Source organism: Camelus bactrianus, chromosome X (assembly GCF_048773025.1).
Source record: "Camelus bactrianus isolate YW-2024 breed Bactrian camel chromosome X, ASM4877302v1, whole genome shotgun sequence".
In the NCBI taxonomy this organism is placed as follows: domain Eukaryota; kingdom Metazoa; phylum Chordata; class Mammalia; order Artiodactyla; family Camelidae; genus Camelus; species Camelus bactrianus.
This window is the reverse complement of record NC_133575.1, coordinates 103,734,156-103,753,753: the sequence shown is the minus strand read 5'-3', so window position 1 is coordinate 103,753,753 and position 19,598 is coordinate 103,734,156. Positions and strand designations below refer to the sequence as shown.

At 35.0% G+C, this 19,598-nt stretch overlaps 1 protein-coding gene across 5 annotated transcripts in view; it reads right to left on the bottom strand.

Annotated features, from left to right (window-relative positions):
• LOC105079696 (P2R1A-PPP2R2A-interacting phosphatase regulator 1) overlaps positions 1–19,598 on the bottom strand; it is a 60,837-nt gene that overhangs the window by 15,149 nt on the left and 26,090 nt on the right. For all 5 annotated transcript variants that reach the window (XM_045505492.2, XM_074358786.1, XM_045505494.2 and 2 more), the window contains one exon: positions 17,218–17,314. In XM_045505492.2, the coding sequence (XP_045361448.1) occupies positions 17,218–17,314 (97 nt within the window). The remainder of the gene's footprint in view (positions 1–17,217; positions 17,315–19,598) is intronic.

The following is a 19,598-nucleotide window of genomic DNA, read 5'->3' as shown; positions in this document are numbered from 1 at the left end:
AGCCCAGCCAGCCAGCCTCAGCAGGGCCCCAAGGGCTGCGAGGCAGTCCTTTTATATATCCGTATCAAATTTCTCTCCGTGATTGTTCCACATCCTCTCCCTCTCCTCAGATCCCTTACCCATCCTCCTCCTGACCCCTCAGTTGAGGGCCTAGCTTTGGGTTTCAATGACAGTCCACAGGTCATCCAGCAAGAACTCCGTCAATTCTCCCCTCTTTACCTTGCCCTTCCCCGTTCTCTGCATTTTCCCCTAGTCCTGCTCATCCCCCACCCTATGGCCTCAAGGGAACGAGGGAGTTCCTCCTTAAGGTTGCCTCTTCCACCTGCGCCCTGGATGCTAGGTTTCTTGCCATCTCCTGCACTTGGCCCCAAGGGCCATCCCCTTTCCCTTTGGGCAAGCTCTCCCTTCCTGCTAGTTTTTCCTTCTCAGCGGTATCACTGTCTCACACTACCAACACACTTCTAAAATTTAGTCATCTTTAAAATTACACAAGTAATTCATGCCTCCTGGCTTCACTACTTCCTTCCAAGTCAGCCCCAAAATTTAACAGAAAACTCAGAAAATGATTATAAGGAAAAAGAAGAAAATAAAAACCACCCACAATCCCGCGATGTAACTGTTAACACTTTGATGTATTTCTTTCCAATCGTTTTATATGCACACAGATACATTTACATATCTGTATGTATTTTTTTCTAACAAAAGTGTATCATAGTTCACAATGTGTTGTCATAATATATTTCAGACATCTCAGCTTTGCTACTTATTAGTTGTCTGATTCTGGTTAAGTAAATTAACATCCCTGAGTCCATTTCCTCCTGGATAAAATAAGGACTATTATAGTAACTACCTCGCAGAGGTGTTATGAGGATTAAATGAGATAAAAATATATAAAAACACTTGTCAGAGTGTCTGACACATAGCAAGTTGAATTAATGTTAGCTATTATGATCTTCCCACGTCAATAAATATAGCTCTACATGATAATTTAATGAGTTCTGTCAGTGCTCTGTCTAATAGGAGTGACTAAAGCACTATACTGACTCATCGACACATATTTATTTGGCACACGAATAAGTATATGTGGGGGATGAACTCCTAAAAGCACAACTGCAGGTCCAAAGGCTCTGCATGTTCATAATTTTGATGGATATTGCCAAATTGCCCTCCATCAAGTGGGAGTTACCATGATTTCTCTAACTTATCCCTTATTGATGAATATTGATGCTGTCTTCAAAGTTTTCATAGATCCAAACCCAGACTGTGAAGAACATCCTTATAACTAAATGTTTGCACAGATCCGTGGTTATTTATTCAGGGCAAAGGAAAGCACATGAGTAAATGCACAGAGATGGGGGAGCAAATGGTATGCATGGGAAATTGCTAGTGTTGGTGACAGAGGGGAGAATGATAAGAGGTGAGGCTGTAAATAGGTTGGGAACAGATTATGAAGGACTGTGAATGCCACATGCATACAATCAGTCAGTCACCAAATATTTAGTGACTATCTAGGACAGGCCATGTACTGTTTTAGGCACTTTATTCACTTAGTGAACCAAAACAGAAAAAGATTCCTGCCCTGGGGTAGCTGACATTCTAGCAAAGAGAGACAAACAATAAAAATAATAAGTAAACTATTCAGAATGTTAGAAGGTGATAAGAAAAAAGAAAAGGTAGAGCAGCTTAAAGGGGATCAGGAGTGCTGGGAGTCCTAGGAGTTAATATATTATAATAATATATTAACTATTAATAACTAATATTAATATTGCACAGTACAATATTAAATAGAGTGGCTGCTCCATTACAGAGTTTCAACTTGTCCCTGTTATTAGAAATCACTGAGGAGGCATTCATATACATTCATCATCATCTCTACCATACCCACATACCACCTAATACCTGATACCCAATGATTTCTTTAAATCAACTCACCTTTCCCTACTTAAATTTATTTTAAAGGAATCTTTATAATACCAGTATAAATGGAAACCCAGTATTACATGCCATTAAGGTCTAGAGGGGGCACTGGATGATACCTAGGACTGGCCTCTTCCCTTCCTTATAAAGACCAGCTAATAAATAAGAACAATAACAACTAGCACTTTTAAAATTGTATGCTTATTATTTTCCAGGCAGCTTAGAGTTTTACATGAAGCAGATAATTTTATCTTCACAGTAATTCTACACTATAGGTACCATTATTGTCCCCATTTGTTTAGGAGAAAATCTGGGCAAGTTATTAACCCTCCCAAGCCTCAGTTTCTTCCTAATTAAATGGGGACACAATAATGGGGATATAGATTTAACACCTACCCTTCTCAGACTATTCCAAAAATTGAAAAGGAAGAAACATTTCTGAACTCATTCTATTGGGCCAGAGTTACCTTGATACCAAAGTGAGACAGCAACACTACAGAAAAAGAAAATTACGGGCCAATATCACTGATGAACATAGATGTAAGAATCCTCAACAAAATATTAGCAAACCAAATACAACAGCACATTAAAATGATCATATACCATGATCAAGTGGGGTTTATCCTAGGGGTGCAAAGATGATTTGATATCCACAAATCAATGTGATACACCACATTAACAAACTGAAGAACAGAAATCATATGATCATCTCAGTAGATGTAGAAAAAACTTTTGACAAAATTCAACATCCATTTGTGATAAAAATTCTCAACAAAGTGGGTATAGAGGGATCATACCTCAACATAATAAAAGCCATATACAACAAGCCCATAGCTAACATCATACTCAACGGTGAAAAGCTGAAGGCATTTCCTCTAAGATCAGGAATAAGACAAGGAAGCCCACCTTCACCACTTTTATTCAACATAGTATTGGAAGTCCCAGCTACAGCAATCAGACAAGAAATAAAAGGAATCCAATTTGGAGAGGAAGAAGTAAAACTGCCACTGTTTGCAGATGACATGATCCCATAGAAAATCCTAAAGACACCACCAAAAAACTATTAGAACTAATAAATGAATTCAGTAAAATTTCAGGATAAAAATTAACATAAAGAAATGTGTTGCATTGCCATACACTAACAATGAATTATCAGAACGAGAAATTAAGAAAACAATCCCATTTTCAATTGCATCAAAAAGAATAAAATACCTAGGAATAAATCTAACCAAGGAAGTGAAAGACTTGTACTCAAAAAACTATAACACATTTATAAAGGAATTTGAAGATGACACAAACTGATGGAAAGACATACCATGTTCATGGATTGAAAACATTAATATTGTTAAAATGATCACACTCTCCAAGGCAATCCATAGATTCAATGCAATCCCTATCAAAATACTAATGACATTTTTCACTAGGACCAATAATTCTAAAATTTGTATGGAAACACAAAAGACTCTAAAAAGCCAAAACAATCTTGAGAAAAAAGAACAAAGTTAGATGTATCACACTCCCTGCTTTCAAACTACACTACAAAGCTACAATAATAAAACCAGTATGGTGATTTTTTTTTTTAAACAAAAACAGACACACAATTCAATGGAGCAGAATAGACAGCCTAGAAATAAGCCCACACCTATATGGTCAATTAATCTGACAACAGAGAAAAGACTATATGATGGGGAAAAGACAGCCTCTTCAACAAGTGGTGCTGGAAAAGCAGGATAGCTTCATGCAAAAAATTTAGACTAGACTAACTACTTTCTTACACCATATAGAAAAATAAACTCAAAATTGGTTAAAGACTTAAATGTAAGACCCAAAAACTCTTAGAGAAAAACATAGGTAGTATGCTCCTGACATCAGCCTTAGCAATTTTTTTGGGTATGTCTCCTCATCCAAATTAAAAAATTAAAAAGTGGGAAGAGGATCTGAATTTTCCAAAAAAGACATACATATGGCCAACAGGCACATGAAAACATGCTCAACATCACCAATCATCAGAGAAATGCAAGTCAAAACCACGAGGTATCACCTCACACCTGTTAGAATAACTATTATTAAAAATGACAACAAATAACAAGTTTTGGTGAAGAGGTGGAGAAAAAAATAGATGTGCAGAAAACAGAACCCTCCTGCACTGATGGTGGGAATACAAATTGGTACAGCCACTATGTTAAACATAATGGAGGTTCCTCAAAAAATTAAAAATAGAACTACCATACAATTCAGCTATTCCAGTTTTGAGTATATTTTCCAAAGAAAACAAAAACACTAATTCAAAAAATTATGCGTCTCTATGTTCATTTTAACATTATTCACATAGCCAAGATACGGAAGCAACCTGTGTCCATTGATAAATGAATGGATAAAGAAGATGTGGTGCATATATACACAATGGAATAATACTCAACTGTTAAAGAAAATATGAAACCTTTACATTTATGACAACATGGATAGATCTAGAGCATATTATGCTATGTGAAATAAGTCAGATAAAGACAAATATCACATGATTTCACTTAGATATGGAATCTGAAAAACAAATGAATGGTGGGGAGAGTATAGCTCAGTAGTAGAGTGTGTGCTTAGCATGCACGAGGTCCTGGGTTCAATCTCCAGCATCACCATTTAATAAATAAATAAACTTAATTACCCTCCCCCCAAAAAATCAAAAACAAATGGACAAACAAAACAGAAACAGAGTCCTAGGTACAGAGGAAAACCAGGTGGTTGCTAGAAGGGAAAGTGCGTTGGGAGGATGAATGAAATAGATGAGGGAGATTAAGAGGTACAAACTTCCAGTTAAAATGAATGAGTCATGGAGAATGTAGTGAATATTATTATAATAACTTTGCATGGGGGCAAATGCTAACTAGACTTATCATGGTGTTAATTGTTAAATGCATAGAAATATCAAATCACTACATTGTGCATGTGTAACTAACATGGTGTTGTAGGTCAATTATACTTCAATTAAGAAAAAAGGAAAACAACCTAAATGCCCCTCAAATGAGGATTTAATTGAAGAAATTATGGTCAGCATAAAATAGTAAGCAAACATACACATATAGTTATAGCCTCTGGTCAGAGTTTATAATAACATAAAAACTGTTAAAATATTAAATAAATAAAACAAAATAAATAAAATTATATATATAGCATGATCACAAAAAATAGTTCAAAAATATGCAGAGAAAAAAAGACTGGATGAAAGTACATCAAAATGTTATTATTGATGATCTTTGGAAGTTGAGACTATGAGTAAATTTTAAATCTTCCAGTTCTTTGGATTTTCCAATTTTTCCATGAGTATTTATTATTCAAAAATAAACATTTTTAAAAAATAAAAAAGGGGATAAAAGACGCCCATGGCTTCTGCCTACTCAGTGTTGTGCTTGGGGGAGATTTGGAGAGGGGACAGGAGGGGAACAGAAGCTCCCAGCTACATCATTCCCTGACCACTAAACCCCCAAAATCCAATGACTGAGATCAGAACTAAATTACTGCTTTAAAATACAAACACTTCCCCCCAGAGTTAAATTTATTGGTCATTTTAATTTTCCTATGGAGAACTTTAATCAGAATGTCCAAATTGATTTCAGACTTGCTAGGATGGGAGTACTGATTAGAAGAGGGGAAGATGAACCTCTGGAGCATTGGCCCCGGCCCCTTTTGGAAGAGGGCAAACCTGGAAGATACCAGAAGAGGGAGGGGAGGCTGGCACTAGGGCAGCTGGAGGGAAAGAGGCAATAGAAAGCAAGGTGGGAGAAAACTAAAGACAATCTGTATCAACTTCAGTTGTCTCAAATTCAAGTCCTTTTGGGAAAGAAACAGAATATAAATACAAAAACCAATACATCAGCAGAGTCTCAATGCCTAGGTTCTGTTAACCTGCTTAGTCTCTCAAAACACACTACTGCTATTCAACTTCCTGAGAAGTGAGCTTTGTTTCTTTTCTTAAAACAAGCTATTTTCATTCATAGGAAATAATATGGGATGTTGTACCACTCCACCTAAGAATGTGAACCAGAGATACATCTTTCCCTGGTTTCAGTTACCTTTGAATAATGAGATTCCCATAAAGTCACACAGATGAACCCATGTTCCCTGAAAGGCTTATAACCAAGAAAAGTTCAACATAATATAGTAATGCAGTCCTTCAATATTTGATTTATAAAAGGAAGACGAACCTTTGAGTGGAATAAATAATGTTTTTAAATGGCTTAGGGAAAATTAGAGACTAAAAAAAGCGTCTCATGGAAACAAAAAGCTAGGAGCAGAAGCCATTAGATCTTGCCCAATGATTCCAAATAGCCCTCAAGTGTGATATTATGTGGGTCCTATGTCACAAAGGAAAACAGTATTGGATCTGTTTGGTGCAGACCATCCATGATGGGACAGACATCTCCAAAGGCAAGCACACTAGCCCTGATTTCACAATGTAGCTAAGGAGACAACAAAACATGAAGTGATCCCAAGGACTATATCTCGACTGCAAGCTTAAAACTGCATGCAATTTGTAGTAAGTGTAGTAAGTGTGTAAATCATATCTCAACAGAGTTGATTTTTAAAACAGTATAAATAAAAACTCTTCAAAATTTGAAGATTTAAAGTTATTTCTGCTTAGCAAGTATAAATGTGAATATCCCATGCAAATTGTATACAAGATACAATTTCTACAATTAGGAAACTACTCCCTTCCAAAAAACTAAGCACACAGAAACATATGTATGGTGGAAGGCACTGGGCCCAATGGTGTTTGGAGCTGGTATATACAGTTTACCAGGTTCTTTTAAATAGTGCCTACCATGTGGGAGGAATGACAAAAGGGATAAAAGGCAAAGGATTCATTAGGCTGGAAAGGATACCAATGTATATACTAGGTTGGCTGGGAGATCTAGGATCAGATCAAGGACAAGAAATGATACTCTGCATCTCCCTGAACCCTGGATTGTCACTGTCATCTTCTGAGGTGTTTCTTAGTAGAGAGGCCAATCAATCTGGATGCAGCTTGACCTTATCTAAAAATTGGTACCAATGACTGAGATAAAGAATAGAAAATGGTATGCGACAAGAGGTTCTTCAGATTCCTTGGCCAGACTACAGGGAATCCCTTGCCCTCCCTATCAGTGTGGAAGCTCTCTCATTCTCCTTTCAGTGTTTGGTAAAAAATTCTACTAAGGTTTTAGTAAATGCAGAAGATTGGATGAGGAGTTGATCTGGAATATTTTATTCATCTATACAGCTTCAGAAATTAAAAGATGGGGGAAATAGATAATTGAGTATCTGTCATATATAATCTTAGGATAGGATTCAGAGCACAGTCACATCAAACTGGGAAGTATTCTGAAATTACCTTTTTAATCAGAGGGATCTAATAATATCACAATTTTTAAATTACTGATAATGAAATGTGAAAAAAAATATGGAGTGTTGTGGTCATTTATGGGGGATATTGACAAACTGACAAACCTGAAGGATATTGATAAACTAGAATCCAATGGTCAGGATGGTAACAAGGCCTGTAAACCATTTCAGAGAAAAAAAGACTAGAATGGAAACCTCGAGGAGAAAAGATTTGTCTGAATATGATCACTGTTGCCAATAGCTGAAAGTCTATACCTACGGCAGAGGAGATGGACTTTGCTTATTTTGTGGCATTCCCTATGACAAATTAGGATCAAAGGATGGAAGGTAGATTTTAATTCAATATCTGGGGGAATTTTTGAGTGAGTAGAACTTTCCAATAGTTGAAAGGCTCTTTGACTCTCCATCAATGAAAATTCAAATAGAAGTGAATAATCCAATAGCAGCAAGGGAGTCCTGATCCTTTCATCCCCTCCTCACATAATTAATAACTGTATATGAGTTTCTAAAACATATTTATTTTAACTTCTATTACTTCTTGATTTCACAAGTAACAGATATTCCACGTGCAAACAATTGAAAATACACACAAACAAAAAGAAAAGCAAATGAAAACAAAATCATGCATCTTCTCACGTCCCAGAGACGTAAACATTTTGGCATATAGCCTTACAGACCTTTTTCTGTTATATATCCCTATAAAATATATACATATACGTTTTAAAAGCAAAATGAGATCCCATTAATCACATTGCTTTTTCACTTTACAATATAGTATAAACATCTTTCCATGTCAAGTGATATATGACCATGTCATCACTCTTAATGGGTGCAGAGATTTCTACAGAATGAATGTACTGTAATTTGTTGAACCCAATGTTTTCCAAAAGGTATTCTATATAACATCAATTCTACAAGATGACCCTCAAAAAAGAGAACTTAGGTTAAATAGTTTAAAAATTCTCCATACCATATTCCCTTTCTTGGGCTTTCATAATGTTAAAGAAACGAGTTAAATGAGTTTCCCAAACTTACTTGACCATAGACTCCCTGTGTCCTCCCCCTTCTTTAATTGTTCAGGACATTTACATATTAAAATTTTATAAAACACCCTGAGAAATGCTGGCTTAACTGACCCTTTAGCATTAGATACTAGGTTTTTTTTTGTTTGTTTTTTACACAAAACTTGCCATTTTAACCATTTTTAAGTATACAATTCAGTGGCATTAATTATATTCACAATGTTGTACAACCATTCCAATTATCCATTTCCAAAAGTTTTTCATCATCCCAAACAGATACTCTGCACCCATTAAGAATAAAACCCCATTCACCCTCCCACCAATCCCTGGTAACCTGTAATCTACCTCTGCCTCTATGAATTTATCTATTCTAAATATCTCATATAAGTGGAGTCATGCAATTTTTGTCCTTTTGTGTCTGGCTTATTTCACTTAGCATAATGTTTTCAAGGTTCATCCATGTTGCAGCCTGTGTCAGAACTTCATTCCTTTTCATAGCTGAATAATATTCCATTATATGGCTATATCACATTTTATCTACTCATCTGGTGATGAACACTTGAGTTGTTTCCTTTAGCTATTGTGAACAATGCTACAAAGAACACTGGCATACAAGCACCTGTTTCAGTCCTCGTTTCCAAGGAATGGAATTATTGGATCATATGATAATTCCATGTTTAATATTTTGAGAAACTGTTAAACTGTTTTCCACAGTTGCTATATCATTTTATATTCCAACCAGCAATGTGTGAAGGTCCTATTTCTCACCAATACCAGCTATTATCTTTTTTATTATAGCCATCCTCGTGTAAGAGGTGGTATCTCTTTGTGGTTTTGATGTGCATTTCCCTAATGACTAATGATACTGAACATCTTTTCATGCACTTACTGGCCATTTGTATATCTTCTCTGGAGAAATGTCTATTCATGAAGTCCTTTGCCCATATTTTAATTGTGTTGTCTTTTTGTTGCTGAGTTATAGGAATTCTTTATATATTCTGGATTAAACCCTTATCAGATATGATTTACAAATAATTTTCTTATTCTATAGGTTGTCTTTTCACTGTCTTATTAATGACTTTTGATGCACAGAAGTTTTTAATGTTTATGAAGTTCAATTTACCTATTTTTTTCTTTTGTTGCTCATATCTAAGAATTCATTGCCAAATCCAAGGTCATAAAGATTTACCCCTGTTTTTTCCTAAGAGTTTAATGGTTTTAGCTCTTAATATTTAGGTCACTGATCTGTTTTGAATTAATTTTTATATGGTATAAGGTAAGGGGTCCAACTTCATTCTTTTGCACGTGGATATTCAGTTGCCCCAGCACTGTTTGTTAAAAACATTATGTTTTTTCACAGTGACAAATAACATTATAGTAGACATTCATTGCAACCTGTCCCAGATTTTTCCCTAAGAAAAATTCCTAGAAATGTTGCTATATCAAAAGACATAAATGTTTTGAAGGCTTTTGATACATACTACCAAACTTCCTCCAGAAACGACATTAGGAATCCACCATTTTCTCACACTCTCAGCAGCCTTGTATATTATAAAAATTTTTTAAAAATCTCTGCTAATCGGAATGTATTCTGAATCAAGTTTAAGGGAGTTTTAGCTGAACTTCCCTTGACAGCCCCAACATGCTAGCCTCAGCACCTTCCTCTCCAAAGACCACACACTTATGAAAAGATTATCTAAGAACAAGACGATGTAAACCACTGCAGAGTTTAATATAAGCCTAGTTAAGGAAGCAAACTAAACCCTTCCTTTTAGAAGGGCAGGGCTAGAAATGGAAAGTATAGTTAGTTCCTCTGCTGGATAATGCAGTTTCAAAATATTTCTTTCCTCAGCACAAAGTCACAGACCAGCTGTTTGTGAATTTCAAGTGTCCTTTTTCATTTGTGTTCAATGGAGAGTTACCAAGCACAAGAGCCATGCCAAGAAATCAACTTAAGTTAGAGGGGTTTTCTTATAGCCATTTAATAATTATCGAGGAAAAAGAAAAAACTATTCTGCTGGTAGTCTGCTCTTTAGCACTAGTTGAGCACTTCCAAGTGTGTATCGGGCAGGGTTTTTATAGGTGATGTAGCTTTTGGCCCTGCCTTCTTTGCTTCTCTGAAACAAATATACCAAGTATATCTTTATTTTGTTTTGTCTCTAACTATAGTCATAGTAGAAAGAAAATTTTATGATGAGTGCTTTGTCAGTGGGAACTTGTTATTAATATGGAAGTCCTGAGAGAATCATTTATCCACAGAAAACAAGAAACCAGAGGGAAATTAGCTTTCCACATTTCATCATAAAGCATGCATAATTCATAGAAGAGAGGAAACTATTGATGAGGCTGAACAAAATGAGTTTCTTGTTGCCAGAAAGAATAAAAATATTAGGTATAAAGCTCTCTAATTTCCTAAATATTTTCTTAAAGCCTTTGGAAGCTTAATGTCATCATGACTTTCACTGTCATGCTAGCAAAGATTAAGGCAATGTTTTTACTGAATCAGTACAAATTTTAAGAGGCAGAAGGGACCTTATAAGTATCTAATTCAACTCTACTCTACAGATTGGACATCTGAAGCCAAGAGAGGTGAAGTGACCCACCCAAAGTTGTACAGAGCTAGTGTCAGAGCTGGAGCAACAAGTCTGGCTTCCTGACTCCTGAACTCACTAACAGTGTAGTCTGGTCAGTCACCTAAAAAGTTGACATGAACCAATGTTACCATTTCCTTTGCTGTCAGTAATGCCACAGAAATCTCCAATGCCATCTTATTGGCAAATTTTTAGGATTCAGTTAATTTAACACATTTCTTCTGAGAGCCCAGGGTCATTAAGTATCCCACCATTAAGAAAGTTGAGCAAGTTTCCAAGATTCCTATCTGATGTATGGCTCTCCACGTATACATTATGGACATTTGTAAAAATCAGTCTTACTTACTCTTGGGTTATGAACCACATTTTAAGAAATTTGTGACATATCATGGAATTTAAGGGAAACAAAGCTATCTTTATGCCAGAGCAACTTATTGGTCTCTGGCCTTTTTAAATGCACAGTTTCAACTATCTGAGAGTGAAGTCTACCTACATGATAGATTTTTCAAGCTCAACTTTTAAGATCTAAAATATTTAAAAACACTTCAGGCAAATTGTAATTAGTTTTCTCCATAGATATCCCAAGTACCATACATGCATTTTCATCATGGATATTTATATATAGTTGCTTCTAGGTGAATTTTAAAAATTCATTTAGGAGATAAGATTAAATATCCTGTAGTGGGAGTACTAATAATTCAGGGAGCAGGGACAAGGATTAATGCAGAATAAGAATCTTAACTCATGTGCTTTTAATAGCACATTTGATTTGCCTCAATTCTAAAGAGCCAGTGAAACAGGACACCCAGATACACATTCTAACCCCATCCCCTTTTTAATGTCAGAACTTTCTAACAGTGAGAGTTGTCCAACAAGAGAATGAGCTGTCATATGAGGGAGTTCAGTCAGTCATTTTGAAATCACAAAATTTCAAACTAAGGCTAAAAGATAATTTGTCTTGAATTCTTAAAAGGATTACTACACTGAGGGGTATATTAAAAGACTTCTAAAATCTTTTAAGTTGTAACATTCCGTGATTCCAGTATTGTCTTTCTCTCCTACTTTTATAGTGCAGAGGTCCTTTCATATGTGTAACTATAGTCATATTAGCTTAGACTGTCATGTACTGTTATGATTTTTGCACTTATCCTGCTTGAAGATGGCAATGGTATCTCACTCATCTTTATATAACCTACAGTTTTAAGTACAGTTTATGTACACAGAAAGCATTCATTAGCTACTTATTGAATATACTACAAAATTACAAGCTTGATTAGTTGATTTAGTCATTATAAATTGTAAGATTTTTTTTCATGATCCGAGAATCTAACCTATTACTTTTTTTTTTGCCGAATCTAACCTATTACTGCACTGAGTTTTCATGTTAGGATGAATTTGGAGTGCTGTTCTTTTATAAGGTTGTAAGTAAAATAGAAATACTCGATTGAACATGAACACATATTTAAGACAAAAATGATGCTTTCAAAATATTTGAAAAACATATTTCCGCTCTTGTGTATCCTCTCATTGACAATGTGAAAACTAGCATATATGTACACATATATACATTTATAATATATATTTATATACTTATAATGTATAAGAAGAAGACATGCAAATGCTTATGTACATTGTCCTTTTGATTTGCATTTCTCTGATAATTAGTGATATTAAGCATTTTTTCATGTGCCTATTGATCATTTGTATTTCTTCCTTGGAGAATTGCTTGTTTAGGTCTTTTGCCCATTTTTGGATTGGGTTGTTTGTTTTTTTCTTAAGTCATATGAGCTGCTTATATATTCTGGAGATCAAGCCTCTGTCGGTTTCATCGTTTGCAAAAATTTTCTCCCATTCCGTAGGTTGTCGTTTTGTTTTACTTATGGTTTCATTTGCTGTGCAGAAGCTTGTAAGTTTAATTAGGTCCCATTTGTTTATTCTTGTCAGAATGGCCATCATTCAAAAGTACACAAATGACAAATGCTGGATAGGCTGTGGAGAAAAGGGAACGCTCCTACGCTGCTGGTGGGAATGCAGTTTGGTACAGCCACTGTGGAAAACAGTATGGAGATTCCTCAAAAGACTAGGAATAGACTTACCATATGATCCAGTCATCCTGCTCCTGGGCATATATCCAGAAGGAACCCTACTTCAAAAAGACACCTGCACCCCAATGTTCATAGCAGCCCTATTTACAATAGCCAAGACATGGAAAGAGCCTAAATGGCCATCAACAGATGACTAGATAAAGAAGAAGTGGTATATTTATACAATGGAATATTGTTCAGCCATAAAAATGACAACATAATGCCATTTGCAGCTACATGGATGTCCCTGGAGAATGTCATTCTAAGTGAAGTAAGCTAAAAAGAGAAAGAAAAATACCATATGAGATTGCTCATATGTGGAATCTAAAAAAAAAACATAAATACAAAACAGAAACAGACTCATAGACATAGAATACAAACTTGTGGTTGCCAAGGGGGAGTGGGGTGGGAAGGGAAAGACTGGGAATTCAAAATTTGTAGATACTGACAGGCATATGCAGAATAGACAAACAAGATTATACTGTATAGCACAGGGAAATATATACAAGATCTTGTGATAGCTCACAGCGAAAAAAATGTGACAATGAATATAAGTATGTTCATGTATAACTGAAAAATTGTGCTCTACACTGGAATTTGACACAACATTGTAAAATGACTATAACTCAATAAAAAATGTTAAAAAATGCTTATGTACAATATGGTCACCTCTTGTTCTCATATTTTTAAAAGATGAGTTAGAAAATAAATGATTTTAAAAATGAATTTAAGGAAAATGAAACAATCAAAAATTGCAAAATTATCCTGTTGTGAGTTGAAATGAGTCCCCCAAAAGACCATGTGGAAGTTCTTACCTCTAGCACCTGTGAAAGTGACCTTATTCGAATAGGATAAGATAAGTAGGATATTTACAGATGCAATCAAGTTGAGGTCACAACTGGATTAGGGTGAGCCCTAACTACAATGACTGGTAGCTTTTAAGGCCATGGGAAGACACAGGGTCACAGGGAGAACCCCAGGTGATGACGGAGACAGAGACTGGAGTGATATGTCTGCAAAGCAAGGATTTCTGGCAACTACCAGAAGCTAGCAGAAAGATATTAACAGATTCTCCCTTAAAGCCTCCAGAAGGAACCAACTCTGCTGATACCTTGTTCTCAGACTTGTGGCCTCCAGATCTATGAGATAATCCATTTCTATTGTTTTGGACTACCCAGTTTGTGGCACTCTGTTATGGCAGTCCTAGGAAATGAATACATGTCCTTCCCTATGGAAAACTGACATGACAATTCCTTGGCACGTTTAGGATAACAAAACATAGTCTTACCATAATGTTAAAAAATCAACCACAAAATATCTCATGTAAAAGTTAGAACTGCTTTGGCCTGAAAATTAAATGTAAAATCATTTAAGAAATGGATCCTCTGAATACAAAAGCTCAAAAGGTAACAGTATGGAAAACCAACCACAAAATGCTCCATTCTGAGCATATTATAGTGAGTTGTAGCATTCTAGGAGTCAACTAAAACAATAAAAACTAACCAAGTGGAGTGAAAGAAATTTTATGAATTGTAGCATCCTAGAATTCAACTAAAACAATAAGAAACTAACCAAATACAGTGAAAGAAATTTCCTGAGTTGAGAAGTATATTGAGATGAGATAGTAGAGATTACCAAGATTTACTGATGAAAGTTCCTCACACAACTGAGTAGTAGTCTCACTCCCATTATTCACTTTCTCCATCCTTAGTCTTCACACTTGGTCATTCTGAAAATTTTTTTTTTTTTCCTGAAGGGTCAATAGTGCATGAGGACCTTTTTGTCTGTCAATGATCTATAATTTCAGTAAAACCTTCTCTCTCCTCTCTCCAGTGACAGACATCACTGCAATCCCACCCCATTCCATAAGGGCCCCTTTATAAGTTCAAAACTGGTCCACTAAAGTCTGGCAAATAAAGAAGCTAAGTAACAAGGGCAATACTGATAGTTCACTTAACCTAAGCCAATCTATAGGAATCCTATCCAAGTCTCAGGAGACCATCATGAACCCAGTCCTCTCATAAATATTAAGTTTCATTTATTCATAGGTCAATAGAGTCTTCATACACACACACACACACACACACACACACACACACACAGACACACACACACACACATCTCCATTCTAATCAATTCCATTAGGGCCATTGTCAAAAAATTCTTGGTGCCAGGCTTTTTCCCATGTGGGGTATACCTACATCAAATTTCCATCATTCTGATTCTTTTCAATGCCAAGGAAAAACTTTTAATCAGCATTTTAGATTACCATTCCTACCTTCATTAGCTGAGGAAATTTAAACCATCTCTCCATTTCATGAGGATACATTTCTATTTTTCAAAAGGCTAATACTTCTCCCACTTACATAAAGCACTTACTTTCGATTTAAAATTTTTAACACATGATATTTCCTATTTAAAAAATCCTTAAGACTTTTGAATAGAAAATTGGGTTTTAAACAAACATTTATAGCCTTTAGGGAACAACTGGAAGCACATGATTCTTGCAGAAAAGCCCTAACATATTAAGCCTGTATTTAATCAAATCAGTAGTCATGATGATGAATAAAAGGTAATTCATAGAAATGTAAAAGACCACAATTTATCCACATTGTCTTTCTTCCACACTTAATTAGAATGCAAAATTGATCAGGGATAATCAGGTTAAGTACAAATTGAGTGAAGCCCCAATTACATATTATTTTCTTGCTATTCAATTAGCTTTCATTCATCTTGCTTCCCCTATCTATTCCTTCCCAACAAATTAAACAATCCAAAGATTCATGTGAAAAATTGGCAATCCTTGGATCAGTATGGTATAACTAGCTTAGTTTTAAAATCTGCTTTTGATAGGTGATTTTTCGTTACCAAATGGAAACTAGTAATTACTGAAAATATTAAAAACTAGCATAGATTTTTAGTATATAATTTAAAAAATTATTTTACCTATTGATTAATGGAACAATTATATTTCATTAGAAGGTATAACTTTATTTATTAACTTTTATTCACATTAATAGAGCTCTGAAGTATTTTTTTAAAAAGTCAAGGTACAGCATGATTCTATACATTAGCATCTTGAAGATGTATGGTTGTACTTTCAACATAGTTCTTATTTGGAAAACATCTTTGAAAAGTATTACTACATTGCTTTTAAGAGCATATGTAGGAATTAGACATTCAAGTTCCATAGATAAATAGAATTTTAGGAAATTGATAAAAAAGACAAATAAGAAATAGTCTACATTATACCACATACAATTCTGTTAATGCTCCAATGTGTGTGTGTGTGTGTGTGTGATCAAGCAAGCAAGTGCATGTGTGTTTCTCCATTGGTGACAAATTCTTGGCATGGGAGTGAATCACTTAGGTGGAAATTCATCTGCTAGAGTAAAGAGAGAACTAGAATCAGATGGCAGCACATGAGAGTTTGCGACAGTGCTGATTTTAGATGGTGAATTATGAGAAAATCCTGCACTTCTGTTGTTTCCATCAAGAGTGTCTGCAGATAGACTAGGAAAAGAAAATGCCACTCATTGATAACAGAATTCAAGAGATCTCTGTGCACTCTGCTTTGTCTACAAATGAATGCAAAATATGCGAAGCAAAGAACTGGCACTGGTTGTAAGAGCAGTTTCATAAGAGCAGTAAAACAAACCCAACAGTAACAATAAATAAAAATCCATTTACTGTATCTCCCATTTTGATTATTAAAACATGCTTTCTTAGCACACTTTTCCATAATGTGCTCAGCCTAACAAAGCACACAAAAATCCAAGGTAGAAAAGATGAGCAGAAAATGACTTTTTTCCCCCAAGTTTGCATTTTTATGTATATCTCTAATATCGCTTAATCTAATGCCAAAACCCCACTTTTAAAAATGTGTTTGGTGGCTCACAGCGAAAGAGAATGTGACAATGAATGTATGTACGTTCATGTATAACTGAAAAATTGTGCTCTAAACTGGAATTTGACACAACATTGTAAAGTGACTATAACTCAATAAAAAAATGTTTTAAAAAATGTGTCTACCATATATTAATGTCACACATAAGTGTTAGGGAGAAGAACTAAAGTTAATAGTATCCATTTGGGATGTTAGTTTTATAACTTCTAAAAATATTTAATAATATACCATCTTTCTGAATATATACAATAGCCAAAGTAGACTTAAAAACCAAGTAAAAAGTGGCCAATGAATGCTTAAAATCTCATGTTAATACTCACCACGTATTACTATCAGACATGTGAGTAGTACCAGAAGAAACCACGTTGGTTGTGTCTTGGAAAAATCTCTTTGGCTGATGTTCAAGTACCATTTCACCTATGACAAAAATGCAGATCAAGGTAGATATATTTTATCTAATGTGCTTATTACACTTTTAATTGCAAAAGTAAAACTTGTTCATTGCAAATAATTTATAAAATACAGAAAAACAAAAAGGAAAAAATTTTACATCACCATGACCCAGAGATAACCACTTTCAGTAATTCCTGAATATGCATGTGTACATGTGATTGGTTTTTATACAAAATTGGGTTTGTACTGTATCTAATAACAGTATGTCGTCTACTTTTTGTTTTGAATGATTTTTTTCTCATGTTATTAACTAAATTCTACATCATGAGTTTATATAGATAGCTATGCAGCAAGGATGTACCAGAATTTAATCTCATTTCTTATATTATTTTTGTTTGATTTAAAAAAATTTGGGGGCGGGGAAGAGGTAATTATGTTTATTTATTTTTTAAGTGGAGGTACTGGGGATTGAACCCAGGACCTCCTGCATGCTAAGCACACACTGTATCACTGAGCTACACCCTCTCCCCTCATTCTTTATTTTAAAACTTTAAGTTATTGCTATCCTCACTTTGCTAAATACACACAATGAACTAAATAGATAGATTCCTTTATAGTATATAATTAACAAAATATTTTAAAGATTAGGGAAAAGCATTTAATCTCAAAAAATGGCATTTGTTTGAAGTAAATGTTACACATTCATGCGATAACCACGTCTGGATGTGAGAAAAACTTCCATTCAAGCCCATAACTTCTAGGGTGGAATATATTTGAGTGATAACATGCTAAGGCTACCTACTCATTAAAAATATCACTAGGAGTGGAGATTTCACAGACCTTCCTTAGGAGTATAACCATGGCTTATAAAGCTCAAAAGAGGTCTGAGTATTCTGCCCCATGACAGAGACACTTACACCATCATGGCAAAAGTACTCCTCTCTCCTCTTTGATTTGAATTAAAAACAAGACAAATCAAAACAAATTCCTCAGTGAAGAAAATAAACTTTCTTTGCTAAAATCATGATTACTTATAAAACAATATTTATAGCTGCCCAATTTCTATAGATTTCTCAGAATTCCCACTTGAAGCTTTACTTGTTCTTGCTTATTCCTAATGGAAGTAACTGCTACTTAGCACCGTAAGCTATGCCTTCAAATGCTTGGAGACTCTAACCTTTATCTCACACTCTCTCTACTTTACAGAGTCTGCGTTCATTTTTGTTTTTCCTCCTCAGGATCTCTTTTTGATTTTTTAATACTGTCTGTCCCCACCTTTCACTTGTATTAATGGGCTCCAAATAGAACGTAGTTTGTTGTATCCCAAATAAATATTCATATTCCAAAATATATAAATAAAATTAAATTTCTGTTTAATCTACTACTGCATCTGAAAAGTCAGGTGAATTTTGACCAAATTTGTATAGTCTATGTTTGGAAGGGTCTGACTTAAAATATATAGATCATGTGGTATACACAAAATTTGCTTTCGAGTTTTTAGGGACACCTCAAAGAAATGAGACAGTCAACCTCTAGAGCAGCTGAACACCAGGTCCAAGAGCTTGTGTGGGACATGCCACATCAACCAAAACACTGGACAGAAACTGAGTCTATTATGTCAAAATTGAAATACAAAAACAATTTTTAAAATGATAAATTCTAAGAAAATTCCAGGTATGTTCAATGTCATAAAACATTCTGTGTCAATGTCTTAAAAGATGAAATATCTTAATTTAGTAAAACACGCTCTTCAATTTAAGCATATTTTATATTAAATACTCAAATGACCTCCAACTTCCTAATGGCTCTCAGACAGTGAATATATTTGAATGTTTTTTCAACATTAGCCCAAACTCTACAGCACAGGAAAAAGACCCCTAAACTAGGTCACTGATCCATCATCATAAAACAATGTGCTTAATTTGCAAAAGGGTGTTTTCTAAACTGATCTAGTCTTAGTCTTGGAATATAAGTACATGCTGAATCAGGCGTGTTGTTAGGAAGACTGCTGTTAATGAATGCCAGATGCGTGGAACACTGTGGTAAATTTCAATGTCCTTCCCTACAGTTTTGCTTTCCTTCTCCTACCTCTCCCCCTCCCCCTCCCATTTCTTCTTCTTCGTTCCCATCCTAATGGTTTTATTTTTTTACAAATTTTTACATTTTTAAAGTCTAATCTCCTTTGCTATTTATCCATTTTCCCTCCCTATTATAGTTAAACTTTGTACTAAGCCTATACTTCAGTAGTGGTATTAACAAAAAAGGAAGAAGCACGTAGCTTAGTGAGGCAGGGTTGAGAAATGGGATC